The following is a 16,135-nucleotide window of genomic DNA, read 5'->3' as shown; positions in this document are numbered from 1 at the left end:
TGAACTCCATGCCCAAGAGAGTTAAAGCAGTACTGGAAAATAATGGTGGCCACACAAAATATTGACACTTTGGGCACAGTTTGGACATTTTTCACTTAGGGGTGTACTCACTTTTGTTGCCAGCGGTTTAGACATTAATGTCTGTGTGTTGAGCTATTTTGAGGGGACAGCAAATTTACACTGTTATACAAGCTGTACATGGACTACTTTACATTGTATCAAAGTGTCATATTTTCAGTGTTGTCCCATTAAAAGATATCTCTCTATTATAAAAAAAATCCTGGGAGAGAAAGACTAGGGAGACGAGATGTGATCTTCACGTGAAGATCACGGAGGACACTTAAAAGATCCGTGAGACGAAAGAGATTGGCCACAGAGTGTCTCGGGGTGACCTTAAACATGAGGCTTAGTGCCAAGAGATTGACCCAGAACCATCTTGCGGGGACGTAGAACATGAGATTCTTGCAAGACATGCCCTACTTACAACCAATATCAAATAAGTCCACGGGCAGCAAAACACTCAGTTGTGTAAAGGCTTTGAGCACACACAGATCAAGGACAATACGTTATAGATGAAATGTCGACGACTAAGCAAAGAAGAAAGAGCAGCACGGAGTAAAGAGACTCAAAAGCATTGGGAGAGAAAAAACGCAAAAAAGAAAAAGAATAATCTAGGTGCAAATTCAGAAACCAAGGAAAGTAATAAACAGCCTGGAACAAATGGAATTGAAAAAAAGCATGTCCAATCGGGCACAGAATTAAAAGACAAAGAGTAAAAGACAAAGTAGCACTTCATAAAGATGTTCAAAAACATTGGCGCTATACACATTCAGAGCAGGTTAGAGATTATGAAAGCAGTGGAATTTGAAAGGCTCAGAAAAAAGTTGGCGCGATACAAATGCAGAGAAAGTTAAAGAATATGAAAGCAGGACAATTAGAAAGTATCAAAAAAAAGAAAATAAAGATTGCAGTAGTGTAAACAAATGGAAATTATTACTTGAAAAAAGGGGAAATAATCACCACGGACCAGGTGTAACTGAAAAAAAAGCAGGACAAAGTGAGGTCATAAATAAAAAACAAAGAGTAGAAAACAAAGTAAAATGTCATAAAGAGGTTAAAAAACAAGGGGGCCAAACACATGTAGAGCAGGTTAGAGATAATGAAAACAGTGGAATTCAAAAGACTCAAAAAAAACGTAGGCGCGATACACATGCAGAGCAAGATACAGAATATAAAAGCAAAAAAAAAATGAATGTGTCAAAAAAAGAAAAGAAAGTAAAGATCGCATTAGAACAAACAAAGAGAAATTACTACTCGGAGAAATAACAGAAAGGTGAATAGAGATTGAATATATGGACATAGGTGATAGGTCAGAAGTATGTAAATATTGTAAGGCTTTGAAGTTTAAGTCAGAGAATTTCAAAAACGGGGTTTACCTCACATGCATTTATTGGTTACTTTGCAAAAAAAAGTATTAACTGCTGATGATGTACTGTAGATCGTTTTGTCTGTGCTGAAATTCCAAACAGAGAAACCTATCCTGAATTATGGTACAAAGTCATTAAACACATGTCTCAGGAAGCTCATTTAAAAGATTCAGCATGTTGGGACTCGAAAGATTCCAAATATTGTTTTTAAAGAAGTTCTGAAATAAAAGTGAAACTAATGAAATAGCAACAATTCAAAGAAAAAAAAAAAATCTTAAAAGTGTGTATCCGGAAAACCAAACATGGGGCTTGGCGAGCAATGCGAGCAGGGGGCAAAGCCCCCTAATAATAAAATATTCACAAAAATGTGAGGTGTGTACTCACTTTTGTGAGATACTGTATATGTCACTAATTTCCATATGTCACATAGCGTCTTTGTCTGGTCACCATTTTGTCTTGCTGTGCGTCACCTCACCTTTAAAACTTTGTGTTGGATTATTTAAATACAGGAGAGAAGGGGCTTTGATCAAATGCGTAGGATGATGAATGTTACTTTAAATATTGCCATCAATTACTTGTCATGAACTGGGGCCTCATGTATAACGCCGTGCGTAGAACTCGCACTATAACATGGCGTAAGCACAAAAGTGGAAATGTTCGCATGCACAAAAAAATCCAGATGCATAAGTCTGTGCGAACAGCAACTTCCACGTTCTTCCGCTACATAAATCCCGGTCAGCGTGAAAAGTAACGCACGTGCACACGCCTGCTGTCCCGCCCCAACTCCTCCCAGAATTACGCTTCTTTGAATATGCAAATCAATACAAATAGCCCTTAAGCTCAGCCTTCTGTGAAAAGACAATGGCAAAAGCACGAGGGAAAATAGAAGAATTTCAGCGAATACCAAGTGGAGGCAAGGAAAAACGTACTATTTGTTGGTTTAAACAGTGGTATAAACAACAAAAGGAAGTTGATCGAGTGACATAGCGTGTCGGAGAAACTCGAAAGCTCAAGTTCACAAAGTCGCACAGTGCCCAAATAAAAAAGAAGTTGTCACATATCAAAGTCGCCGTGAAAAGGCGAGTCATAGCCCACCGTCTGAGTGTCATATGAAAGCTTATTAGGGTACAGAGAAAAAAAAAGGCACACAGTGAGGAAAAAAAGCACGAAATGTCAACTTTAATCATGTAGTTTATTTTGTCATTAAAGTAGAACATCATAAACTTCATCTTAAAACCGTTTAATTTACTAGTTTCTCAAATACCATCGTAACTAAAGTATCACCTTAAATACTTTGTTTTGTATTTGATCTTCTATGTGCTCTATGTGTGTCAATCACTACATGCTTCCGGGCTTTCTCTTCCTCTGACAGGACACAGAATCCATTACAGTTGTAATATTTCAGCTCTCTAAATAATTAAAATACTGAGATGTACAGTAATCCCTCGCTATATCGCGCTTCGCCTTTCGCGGTTTCACTCTATCGCGGATTTTATATGTAAGCATGTTTAAATATATATTGCAGATTTTTTGCTGGTTCGCGGATTTCTGCGGACAATGGGTCTTTTAATTTCTGGTACATGCTTCCTCAGTTGGTTTGCCCAGTTGATTTCATACAAGGGACGCTATTGGCAGATGGCTGAGAAGCTACCCAACTTAATTTTCTCTCTCTCTCTCTTGCGCTGACATTCTCTGATCCTGACTAGGGGGATTGAGCAGGGGGGCTGTTCGCACACCTAGACGATACGGACGCTCGTCTAAAAATGCTGAAAGATTATCTTCACGTTGCTCCCTTCTGTGCAGCTGCTTCGTGAAGCGACATGCTGCAGGGTGCTTCGCATACTTAAAAGCACGCAGGGCACGTATTGATTTTTGCTTGTTTGCTTTTCTCTGTCTCTCTCTCTTTCTCTGCTCCTGACGGAGGGGGTGTGAGCTGCCGCCTTCAACAGCTTTGTGCCGCGGTGCTTCGCATACTTAAAAGCCAAACAGCCCTATTGATTTGTTTGCTTTCTTCTCTCTATCTGTCTGACATTATCTGCTCCTGACGTGCACTCCTTTGAAGAGGAAGATATGTTTACATTCTTTTAATTGTGAGACGGAACTGTCATCTCTGTCTTGTCATGGAGCAGAGTTTAAACTTTTGAAAAAGAGACAAATGTTTGTTTGCAGTGTTTGAATAAAGTTCCTGTCTCTCCACAACTTCCCGTGTTTCTGTGCAAATCTGTGACCCAAGCATGACAATATAAAAATAACCATATAAACATATGGTTTCTACTTCACGGATTTTCACCTTTCGCGGGGGGTTCTGGAACGCAACCCCCGCGATGGAGGAGGGATTACTGTATACGGGATATTATTTTCACGATGATAGTAGTTAAAGTATGTTATTAAACATGAACACGGTGGCGCAGTGATTGTTCATGTCTCACGCAAGATGCTTGTTGCGCCTTGCGCGACCTTCAATGAAATACTTTATTGTAGTAGTACTGTCTCTTTCAAACATACTAACCCCCAATATCTGTCCTTACTTTTCTTTCTCCAAATAACCAAACACCACACAATCAGCTCTGTAATAGACGTTAAGCCATCTGTAAGCTTAGAACGCCGGTTCTTCAAAACTTTTAAGGAACATTGAAATATCTTCGTAGTACGTGTTTAATTTTTCTATCCATCTATCCTTCCAGTGTCGTGTCAGCACCAGCAAGAATACAGTGCGAGGCAGGAACAATCCCTGAACGGAGGGCCAGCTCCTCGCTAGCGTTGCGGCACCGTCTCCTCACATGCCTTAAACTAATAAACAATATGCAGTTAGTTTCAGTGTACATGATAAAGCTGCGTCAGGGATGTGGATCTAAAAAAGAAAGGGTAACCACACAGGAACAATAGTACTGCTTTGACGCTGGGTGCCGCCAGTTTGCAACACCGAGCAGAGAACTTGCATACGCCAGGGTTGGAGTTACCGTGAAAAGGTGCGTGGCATTACACCAAGTTCAGGTTTTATACATCACAATTTGAGCGTGGAAATGTTCATAAGCAACATATTTGTATGTATGCACCGTTTATACATGAGGCCCCCGGTGAGTTCCAAAGCATAAAGTCCCAAGCAATGATTCAAAATGTCCACATGAAGGGTCACAAAAAGGGCAACAAAGAATCACCATCAAAAAAAGATTTATTTTTTCAAAAATAAACAGAGGAAAAAGCAATCCAAGGCAAACCAGTCCTAATCACAAATGCAACAAATGGTTGAAAAACAGAGCACAGAAATGAAAAATCTAGTAATACATAAATAATCAAAAACAGTAAACACTGGAGAACTCACTACCACCACGGATGCATTCAATGAACCTCAAGGGACTGAGGCTGGCTGAGGGCAGTCCCCCTGCCAATTGTGGGAGCAACCACAAACCACAAGGCACAGAAAAGAATGCATAGTGACATAAAACAACTAAATTTTTAACACTCTTAATATAAAAGCTGAAAAAAATAAATATGAAAATGTTATTTAAACCCTAGTCGGGACAGGGGACCCTGGCTGAAACACAACATTACCTAGTAGTAATTTTGTTCCTGTATTAGGGCGAGTGTTACAAGAATAAATGTTGTCTGGTACTGGTATTTTGTTTAGTTTCAGCCTTATCTATTCCTTTAAGTGCCAGTTTTACTGGATAAGTAAATAATGATCATTAATGAAAAATTAAAACTTAAATTGACAACTAATGTTGCACTGTTTTTGTTTGGTTGAGAGAAATAAATACATTTCTTAAGAGTTAAACTGTGTCTTCTTTAGACCCATTTCATTTTAAAACAACAGTGAAAAGATTCAGACAAAACTTATCACTATTTGTATTCTTATATTTTAAATTATCAGTATTTATTAAGACAGTTATATTCTCTCTTTAATCTTCACTTAATGTATTTAAAGAGATACAACCCACTCAATTGCAGAGGACCAAGTGGTTTTAATTGAAAGACTTATGTCTCATTCAGTTCTATTTCTTTGCTATACAGTGTAAGTTTTGGTTTATTCCAAATATCTTAGCTTAAACAAAATGTTTGTATTCAAACCCTCAAGCCCCAGTTTGCACAAACATGGAAGAGTTTGTTTTAACCTGTGGATGCATAACAAGGCTGTCCTTTTTTGACTTTGCTACCAAATTGTGCAAAGGTTTGGGAAATTCACAGGTGGAACTTGGAACAATTTCACACTTCATTTTTATATGTATTATAGATACTTCAATTCTAAAATCTTCAAGTATCTATCTGTAATTTCTTCTGAACACTAGTACTCACTCATATTTCTAGGTTTGAAGGGTTTCTTTTCACATTATAGGAGTCACACACAATTCTTCATGAATGCATTCAAACATTATCGAGCATGAGCTTTAATATACTATACAGTGATCCCTCGCTATACCACGCTTCGACTTTCGCGGCTTCACTCTATCGTGATTTTTTCTCATACATGCTTACGTCACTACGCGTGCACTTTCTGAGAACTTTTATCTAAGCTCCACGATGGCTCCTAAACGTGCTGCTTTTTCTAAGCCTTCTGACAATGAAACTAAGCGCCGGAGGAAGACGCTTACCATCCAGGAGAAGGTGAAACTCTTGGATATGATCAAAGATGGCAATACCCTACAAAAGCCTCCTCACACATATGAAAAGACAGCGCCAGCAACTGCCTTTCAAGATGTTCTTCAGCCGCGCACCCAGACACCCACTGCCTACTCCTAGTACTCATTCAGCGGAAGAAGACAACGACGCACCTGCTGAAGATACTGCACCACCTTGTCATGCTTGGGTCACAGATTTGCACAGAGACACAGGAGGTTGTAGAAAAAAAAGAACTTTATTCAAAGCACTGCAAACAAACATTTGTCTCTTTTCAAAAGTTTAAACGTGCTCCATGACAAGTCAGAGATTACAGTTCCGGCAGGAGCAGAAAATGTCTGAGAGAGAGAGAGAAACAAAACAACCAATTCCAAAGCTGAGAGGTGCTGCACAATACTTTTAAGTAAGCGGAGTACCGCGTGAGAGGTTTATCGCGTGTTATAGCGCAAGTAAGAAGGGTAAGGAGCAATGTGAAGGTAGACTGTCAACTGTTTCAGGGGTTTTCCCAGGGGCGTCTGTGTCCTCTGAGGGTGCGATCAGCGCTACAGCTTACAACCTGAAGACTCTCCTACTGAGCTCGTGCCTTCATAGGTTAGTGGTTGTGTGTAAGAACTGTGTGTGTGTGTAATTAAATGTACAGTACAAAAATAATAATATGATATTTGTAACGTCTAATATGTTTTATTTTCTCTTATTTTGTCTAATATATTGGGTAATACGAGTGTAATGGTGACTAAAGGGTGTTATTTCATGTCTAGAGGGCTCTAATAATGTTAAAAAACGTATTTAGAAGGTTGTAAACAGGTTTTCTATACTCTAACTGCGAAAATATTCAATTTATAAATAAAGAATCCTACTTCGCGAAAATTCATTTATCGCTGTAGAGTCTGGAACGGATTAACCGTGATAAACGAGGGTTCACTGTACATGTCTTACAGATAGTAATAATTACACAAACACAATTATGGTTTTTCTCAGTCACTTTTGTACATTTCTCTGATCAGAATTACACCCTTTACTGGCTAACTAAAAAGATTACAATATGCAAGCTTTCGGGGCAACTCAGGCCCCTTCTTCAGGCAAGATGTAATACAGAAACTGGAGTTCCTTGTGTTTATATACACACTCTAGGACAAGAAACAACATTGGCAAATCTTTAAATGAGAAATTTTAAATGTAAAAAATTTATAGATTCATTCAGGCTAGTGTTAATTTAACAAGAGAGAGAAGAACAACGTATGGTCAAGATCTTTGGATAACTGTCCAACAAATTGACATTCTCAGTTCTACTTGTCCAACATCCACATTAATTTAGTCACTTGTACAAATCATAAAAGCAATGTTTCATTGTTTTGAACAAACTGCAAATGCTTTGGCACATTTGTGCCAATGATTATGTACAATTGTCTGCTGTTTCCTACATTATCAATTGCTTATGTCATGTTGACCAAAATGTATTATACTGGTTCTCTGTTGAATAGTCTTACCCCCCAAAAAAATCAAGGCATTAGTTCATTACATAAGTCATTGCAAAATGTTTGAATCAGTTGTCAGAATCTGTCAAGCAAATTATCTGTACATTTCCATTAAACTTTTTTGGTAAATGTGCCCTGAATTGGTGAATTGTTCTCAGGTGAATCTCGAATTTCACTGATGAAGGGGAATGTTTAAAGCATTAGATCAACCAATGATCAGCCAGTCCTCTAAACAGCTTAGAGGTGCATCTCATGAACCTTCAATTGGCAAGCATATATTGATGGAGCGCAACACAGTGTTTCAATTTCTGACAATGGAAGAACAACAAGGAAATGAACAGGGTCAACAGCTGGGAAGAAGACACAAGTATTTATTTTCAAGAAGATAAACTAAGATTTTTGAGTATGTTACATGCTTTTGCAGGTAATCCACCGTGTGGTGCTCTTTGAACGAATTGTTTTGACAAATGCACTCACTGTTTTGCTAATGTTAAGGATGATTAAAGAAATGTTCTAAAGTGACTGAGAGAAACGAATATTTTTTTTCCAAACTTTTACTTTTATATTTTTACAAGTAGTCTTGTTTATAGAATTACGTCCCTTAAGACTGCAGTTCAAGTTGTATAATCATTTATTAAGAAAAAGAAACCTGTTATAGGAAATAATGAATTTAAGACATAATAGAAAGTAGGTTCTGTTACTGCTGGACTTTTACCTATCATGCTGGGTAATTAATGCATAGGCAGTGGGATTCTGAAGTCAATTATACTGCAGCTTTCTAGAATCTATGCCGACAAGTGCTACTAGGGAAAGGGAGTATGGTGCGTCTTCCTGGTTGTTTATTTATCCTGTGTATAATTACATGCAAACTCTTACAATTAACTGCAAAATTCAGTGGTGAAAACTCACTGAGAATCTGGCATCATTATAGAAGTTTAGTACATTACATTACAGTCACCTGCATAATTAATGTGTTTCCCCCTTAATTGAACATTGATATCCTTTAGAGTCCAATATACAGAAAAATGATGCATCATTTGAATGACTATGCTGGAAAGAGATACAGCAAGAAAAAAATCACTTATTTTATTATTTTCAAATTAAAGATTTTGTACTATACCTCAGTTTCCACACATATCTTTTTGTATCTAGAGAAACCACTATTAAATAAACCTACTTCATAATCTTTGATCCAGAATAATAGTGAGAGGAGATGTCAATATTTATAACAGCTAATGAATATAAAGCTCTCCTTCACTTAATATATTCTCATTCTTTTGCCCTATATAAGGATTAATACAATTTAAAATTGTACAATGTACACAGCACTGCAAGCTCAAACTTTCAAAAATTAACCAAGAATCCACCTTTTAGAGTAGATACCATGCAATAGCCTTCCTTGGCCCATATATACAGTGGTGTGAAAAACTATTTGCCCCCTTCCTGATTTCTTATTCTTTTGCATGTTTGTCACACAAAATGTTTCTGATCATCAAACACATTTAACCATTAGTCAAATATAACACAAGTAAACACAAAATGCAGTTTGTAAATGGTGGTTTTTATTATTTAGGGAGAAAAAAAAATCCAAACCTACATGGTCCTGTGTGAAAAAGTAATTGCCCCCTGAACCTAATAACTGGTTGGGCCACCCTTAGCAGCAATAACTGCAATCAAGCGTTTGCGATAACTTGCAATGAGTCTTTTACAGCGCTCTGGAGGAATTTTGGCCCACTCATCTTTGCAAAATTGTTGTAATTCAGCTTTATTTGAGGGTTTTCTAGCATGAACCGCCTTTTTAAGGTCATGCCATAGCATCTCAATTGGATTCAGGTCAGGACTTTGACTAGGCCACTCCAAAGTCTTCATTTTGTTTTTCTTCAGCCATTCAGAGGTGGATTTGCTGGTGTGTTTTGGGTCATTGTCCTGTTGCAGCACCCAAGATCGCTTCAGCTTGAGTTGACGAACAGATGGCCGGACATTCTCCTTCAGGATTTTTTGGTAGACAGTAGAATTCATGGTTCCATCTATCACAGCAAGCCTTCCAGGTCCTGAAGCAGCAAAACAACCCCAGACCATCACACTACCACCACCATATTTTACTGTTGGTATGATGTTCTTTTTCTGAAATGCTGTGTTCCTTTTACGCCAGATGTAACGGGACATTTGCCTTCCAAAAAGTTCAACTTTTGTCTCATCAGTCCACAAGGTATTTTCCCAAAAGTCTTGGCAATCATTGAGATGTTTCTTAGCAAAATTGAGACGAGCCCTAATGTTCTTTTTGCTTAACGGTGGTTTGCGTCTTGGACATCTGCCATGCAGGCCGTTTTTGCCCAGTCTCTTTCTTATGGTGGAGTCGTGAACACTGACCTTAATTGAGGCAAGTGAGGCCTGCAGTTCTTTAGACGTTGTCCTGGGGTCTTTTGTGACCTCTCGGATGAGTCGTCTCTGCGCTCTTGGGGTAATTTTGGTCAGCCGGCCACTCCTGGGAAGGTTCACCACTGTTCCATGTTTTTGCCATTTGTGGATAATGGCTCTCACTGTGGTTCGCTGGAGTCCCAAAGCTTTAGAAATGGCTTTATAACCTTTACCAGACTGATAGATCTCAATTACTTCTGTTCTCATTTGTTCCTGAATTTCTCTGGATCTTGGCATGATGTCTAGCTTTGGAGGTGCTTTTGGTCTACTTCTCTGTGTCAGGCAGCTCCTATTTAAGTGATTTCTTGATTGAAACAGGTGTGGCAGTAATCAGGCCTGGGGGTGGCTACGGAAATTGAACTCAGGTGTGATACACCACAGTTAGGTTATTTTTTAACAAGGGGGCAATTACTTTTTCACACAGGGCCATGTAGGTTTGGATTTTTTTTTCTCCCTAAATAATAAAAACCATCATTTAAAAACTGCATTTTGTGTTTACTTGTGTTATATTTGACTAATGGTTAAATGTGTTTGATGATCAGAAACATTTTGTGTGACAAACATGCAAAAGAATAAGAAATCAGGAAGGGGGCAAATAGTTTTTCACACCACTGTATATTGTGACGGGTGGCCGGGTGCCATGCCCGGCTGGGACGCCCCTGCTTCATATGTTCTGTGGGAGCAACCATGGACAGCTCAATACCTCCCCCGGGACAAGCACGTGCAGCACAGCGCACCGAAGCACACACACGTGGCAGGGGCTGCAGGCAAGCCCGTGCAGCACAGCGCACCGAAGCGCACACACGCAGCTGGGGCCACAGGACGACCTCCGAGGAGCTCCTAAAGACACTGCGATAAATGGGGAAGAAAAAAGTCAGGCGGACACAGAAGTCAGCCGCCAGACGCCGCCACACTAACCAGCAACATGGGTTGCAGCCGGATGTAGGTGACGGGCCCAAGGATGAAGGGCCGCGGGAAGGGTTTTCCGCGTTAGCATACCTCCTAGACACCGACGGGCGAAGCAGCTGATGGTGGCCTGGGGACACGTGTCCATGGCGTGATAGCGGAGCAAGCTTGGGAGAGAGCGAGGCTGAACTGTGTCTTCCCCTCAGCCCAATCCATCGCTGGGAGGAGGAGAACCCGGACGAGCTTCCCGACGCGGTGTCCCTGCTAGAGGAGCAGGAGCTCCTCCATGAAGAAGGTAAAGGGGGGAGGGCGTGCGTCAGTTGCCCGCCGAGGAAGGTTGGCAGGCAGGGGCGATGGACCTTCTCCCTAAACCTCGGGATGACCCGAAGGGGCCTACGGTGTTTTACATGTGCCTCCATATGAGTCTGTGTCGGGCACTATACAGCGTCTATATCACAATATTATATATCTATATATATAATTCACTAAGCCGCTGACAAATAGCCACCCATGGAAAGCACGCACCGACAAGTAGCCACCCATGGAAAGCACGCAAGACAGCCACGCCCACCGTATATTACTCACTAAGCCGCCGACATGTAGCCACCCATGGAAAGCACGCAAGACAGCCACGCCCACCAACTCTACGACCATTGGATACGACGACAACTCGCAGAGCCACACCCACCAACTCGGACGCAGCAACTCACAACACCGGGTGTCATTCACGTTCGTCTCTGCTAGACTCCAAATGCACCTCTGAGCCACGTTGACTTTTCATTAGTCAACCTCAGTGGAACCTCGTTTCACACAGAGGCAGCGCGAGAGAGAGCTGCGCACACACACAGGCAGCGCCAGAGAGAGACAGAGGCACACACACAGGCAGCGCCAGAGAGAGACAGAGGCACACAGGTAGCTCGAGACAGAGAGCCGCGCACACACACAGGCAGTGCCAGAGAGAGACAGAGGCACACACACAGGCAGCTCGAGAGAGAGAGCCACGCACACACACAGGCAGCGCCAGAGAGAGACAGAGGTACACACACAGGCAGCACGAGAGAGAGCCACGCACACACACAGGCAGCGCCAGAGAGAGACAGAGGCACACACACAGGCAGCACCAGAGAGAGAACCGCGCATACACAGGCAGCACGAGAGAGAGACAGAGGCACACACACAGGCAGCACAAGAGAGAGAGCCGCACACACACACAGGCAGCGCCAGAGAGAGACACATGCACACACACAGGCAGCCCGAGAGAGAGAGCCGCGCACACACAGAGGCAGCGCGAGACAGAGAGCCGCGCACACACACAGGCAGTGCGAGAGAGAGAGCTGCGCACACACACAGGCAGCGCGAGAGAGAGAGCCGCGCACACACACAGGCTGCGCCAGAGAGAGATGCGCACACACACAGGCAGTGCCAGAGAGAGACAGACGCGCGCGCACACAGGCAGCGCGAGAGAGAGGGGGCTGGACTCATAAGGTAGGAAGGCAGTTAAAGAATGCACTGGGCTTGATTTTGTTTTCACTTCTGTTTACAGCGATCGGTTCGTAGTGTGCATTGTTGCAATGCTACTTTTCTTGGTGGTTTATTAAATTACGGATTTTTTCAAATGTTCATTTTTTTCCCTGTGCTTAAAACTCATTAAAAAAAAAAAAAAGTGTTTTTAGCCAGCGGTTGGTAGCGCTATAGAGCAAACTATTGCAGTGTTAGTTTTCTCTGTTGTTCAAGGTTTTCTCAGTGTTATTCAATGTTTTTACATTTAGTTTACTATTACGCTGTGCATTCTATGGTTTAATTAACTATATTTGTGTTTAAAAACTTAATATATATTTACATACAGTTCGTACAGTCTGGAACTGATTAATTGTATTTACATACAATCCTATGGGAGAAATTGCTTCGGTTCACGACCAAATCGGTTTTGGAACGAATTATGGTTGTGAACCAAGGTTCCACTGTATTCTTTTCGGTTATGATGCACAACCGCGTCCACCATCGCAAACTGTTTTACACGCCATGGTCTTAGAGTTGGTGGGCGGGTCTCCGTGAGTTTCTCTTGTGAGCGGGCACATGACCAGGCGGTGTGTATGCTTCGAGAACGAGGGTGGACGCGGCAGGACTATCTAAGAAGAGGCATGTTTGTCACAGATGTGAATCGCTGTATGCGGCGTATAAAACAGTTTCCGAGGGGTATCCCATGGTCTTAGAGTTGGTGGGCGGGTCTCTGTCAGTTGCTCTTGCGACCTGGCACATGACCAGGCAGTGTGTATGCTTCGAGTGCAAGGGTGGACGCGACAAGACCATCTAAGAAAAATCATGTCGCGGATGTGAATCGCTGTATGCAGCGTGTAAAACAATTTGTCGCGGATGAGAATCGCTGTATGCAGCGTGTAAAACAGTTTGCGAGGGGTATTCCATGGTCTTAGCAGTGTCTATACTTCAATGTGAATCGCTGTTTGCAGCGTGTAAAACGCTGTATTGTATGTTGCCCTCTCCAGAGTTACATCTTTTCATTCACCTACAGTCGTATCCTCAAAACCAACCCCATTTGGACAACTGTGTCTTTCAGGAAGTGTTCACCCATCAATACATAATTATGCGGCACGCTACGCCGCAGGTTGGCTAGTAAATATATATTTTAGCTCAGTCCTCTACTCAGACCTTACTGGACATTTATTTTACTCTGTTGTCAGAGGACTTGGTACTTTGGAATAATCCATTACAAAATGTCTGTTTCACTATTTTGGCTAAATATTCATGTTACTTTTTCCTAACCGTTTCAGTCTAAACCCTTTATGAAGCTCAAATCATATTGTTCTACTGGATTCAAAATCAACACAAGCAGGGTATATGCAGTATTTCATTTTACTGCAATTTATGTCTTTGCAACTGCAATATAGCAATGAAAAAGCACTACATTTCTATTGTAGAGCTCCTCTCTAGAGACTCAATATTTCTTTCCCTAAAGTGGTGCTAAAAGAGAACCTTGATAAATAGGTGGGTATAAAGGGTAACAGGCCATTTGCAAAGCAAACCATGCTAAAAAAAACTGATACTTACTGACTAATTTTCTGAAGCAGCTCGCAAGGTGATTTCCATGTGATTCTCTCAAGTTTCAGCAATCCAACCGAAAACCACTCTGATAGCATGCTTTTCAAAGTGGCATTCAGGCCCTAGAAAAAAGGGGGGATCTTAATTTTTTTTATATTTCTACTAAAAATAATTTTATACTATTTATCTCAGATAAATGGTGGAAAGACAACCTTTTACTTTTTAAGCGGATTTAGTAGTATCAGGCTAATAGGCAAAATAATTCCACAACAATATGACCTATCTTTTACTGAACATTTTTAGTTCCTACAATTCAAATTGAAATTCAAAAGTATATTGGTTTTAGGCAATATGTGATTTGCTTGTCAAAGTCCTTCAGTAAACCTGAGCTCTGTTTAAAGATCTAATTTTACAGAACAATACATAGCATTAGTATGATCATTAAGCACTGCTTTGAAGCAAGTGGTCTGTGTTCATCACAGTGTATAAAGGCTCAATTGTTGATATGATCTCAAAGTAGTTAATGCCAATGATTCAGTGTGTAATGTATGAAACTCCTTCCTTTATTCATCGAAAGAACTTACTGCCTTTAAAGGAGAATCACCATAAATTTACATTCGTACTTACAGTATATAGTAAAAAATGCATTCTCAAAATTCAAATGCCCATGGCAAACAAAAATCTTTATCTAGTTTACGATTGGAAAAAAATCATTATTATCCACATTTCATGTAAATTGTACATGTCAAAGTGCATTTATTTTCAAAAATACGGAGATTAAAAAAAATGTAAACACAAAAATTTAAAAATGTAAATATCTAATTACTGTATGCTATGTTAAAACTAGGAAACCATGTGCGCATAAAATAAACCTTGAGACATAGCTCTATAAACACCAGATACACCGATCAGCCACAACATTAAAACCACTAGCAGGTGTAGTGAATATCATTGATTATCTCATTACAATGGCACATGTCAAGAGTGGGATATAACAGGCAGGTCTTGAAAGTGATGTGTAAGAAGTAGGAAAAATGGGCAAATGTATCAATCTGAGTGAAGAGCCCATGGCTAGATGACTGGGGCACAGCATCTCCATAATGGAAGATCTTGTGAGATATTCTCAGTCTACAGTGGTTAGTACCTACCGAAAGTGGTCCGAAATAGGACAACCAGTGAACCCGTCAGAGGGTCATGGTCAACAAGGCTCATTGATGCCCATGGGGAGCAAAGACTAGCCCGTATGGTTCAGTCTCAAAGAAGAGCTACTGTAGCACAGATTGCTGAAAAACGTCACACTGGCTGTGAGAAAAAGGTGTCAGAACACAGTGCGTATCAGCTTGCTAAGTATTGGGCTACATAGCTATAGACTGATCAGACTACCCATGCTCTCCCCTGTCCACCGCCAAACATGCCTAAAACAGGCATGTGAGCATCAGAACTTGACCATGAAGCAATGGAAGCAGGTGACCTAGTCTAGTGAATATTTTCTTTAAGCTCATGTGGACTGGTAGGTGCGGATGTTGTCGTTTTCCTGGGAAGGAGATGGCAGCAGGATGCACTCTGGGGAGAAGTCAAGCAGGCAGATGTAGTGTGATGCTCTGGGCAATCTTCTGCTGGGAAACCTTGGATCCTGCCATTCACGTAGATGTAACTATGACACACAAAACCTACCTAAAGATTGTTGTTGACCGTGTATAACTCTCTATGGCAACAGTATTCCACAACTGCAGTGGCCTCTTTCAGCAGGATAATGCACCCTTCCACACCACAAAAATTGTTATAGATGTGCTGGAAAAACAAGTCCGATCCATAAAGGTCCCACCTCACAACTTTCAGGACTTAATGGATCTACTGCTAACATCTTTGTGCCAGATACCACAGGACATCTTCAGAGGTCTTGTGGAGTCCATGCCTTGATGGCCAAGAGCTGCTTTAGCAGCACGAGGGAGACCTATGCAATATTATGCAAGTGGTTTTCATTTTGTGGCTGATAGGGAGTACAGTACATTAAACAAAGTATGATGGTGATAGTTCCTACAGTTTTAACAAATAGCCGCACTTCCATTTACCAACAAGTCACAAATGAAGCTACAATAATGCTAATATTTTTCTAGGTGAAGTGCTCTTTGCTGCTTTATCATATTTGTTTATCTCTAAAAAGAAGCACTTGTAAAATTAAATTCCCAAACTAAACTTCAGATTAATGTAGTTGCATAATCTAGTTTACATGATGAT

The 16,135-nt window shown here is 40.8% G+C and overlaps 1 protein-coding gene across 1 annotated transcript in view; it reads right to left on the bottom strand.

The window, feature by feature from the left end:
- The window catches only part of mlycd (malonyl-CoA decarboxylase), a 185,229-nt gene that overhangs the window by 144,418 nt on the left and 24,676 nt on the right, over positions 1 to 16,135 (bottom strand). Inside the window, exon 2 of the mRNA XM_051932237.1 lies at positions 13,907 to 14,019. Coding sequence (XP_051788197.1) covers positions 13,907 to 14,019 — 113 coding nt within the window. The remainder of the gene's footprint in view (positions 1 to 13,906; positions 14,020 to 16,135) is intronic.

This window comes from Erpetoichthys calabaricus, chromosome 9, assembly GCF_900747795.2.
Source record: "Erpetoichthys calabaricus chromosome 9, fErpCal1.3, whole genome shotgun sequence".
Classification (NCBI taxonomy): Eukaryota; Metazoa; Chordata; class Cladistia; order Polypteriformes; family Polypteridae; genus Erpetoichthys; species Erpetoichthys calabaricus.
This window is presented reverse-complemented; position numbering and strand designations above follow the sequence as displayed.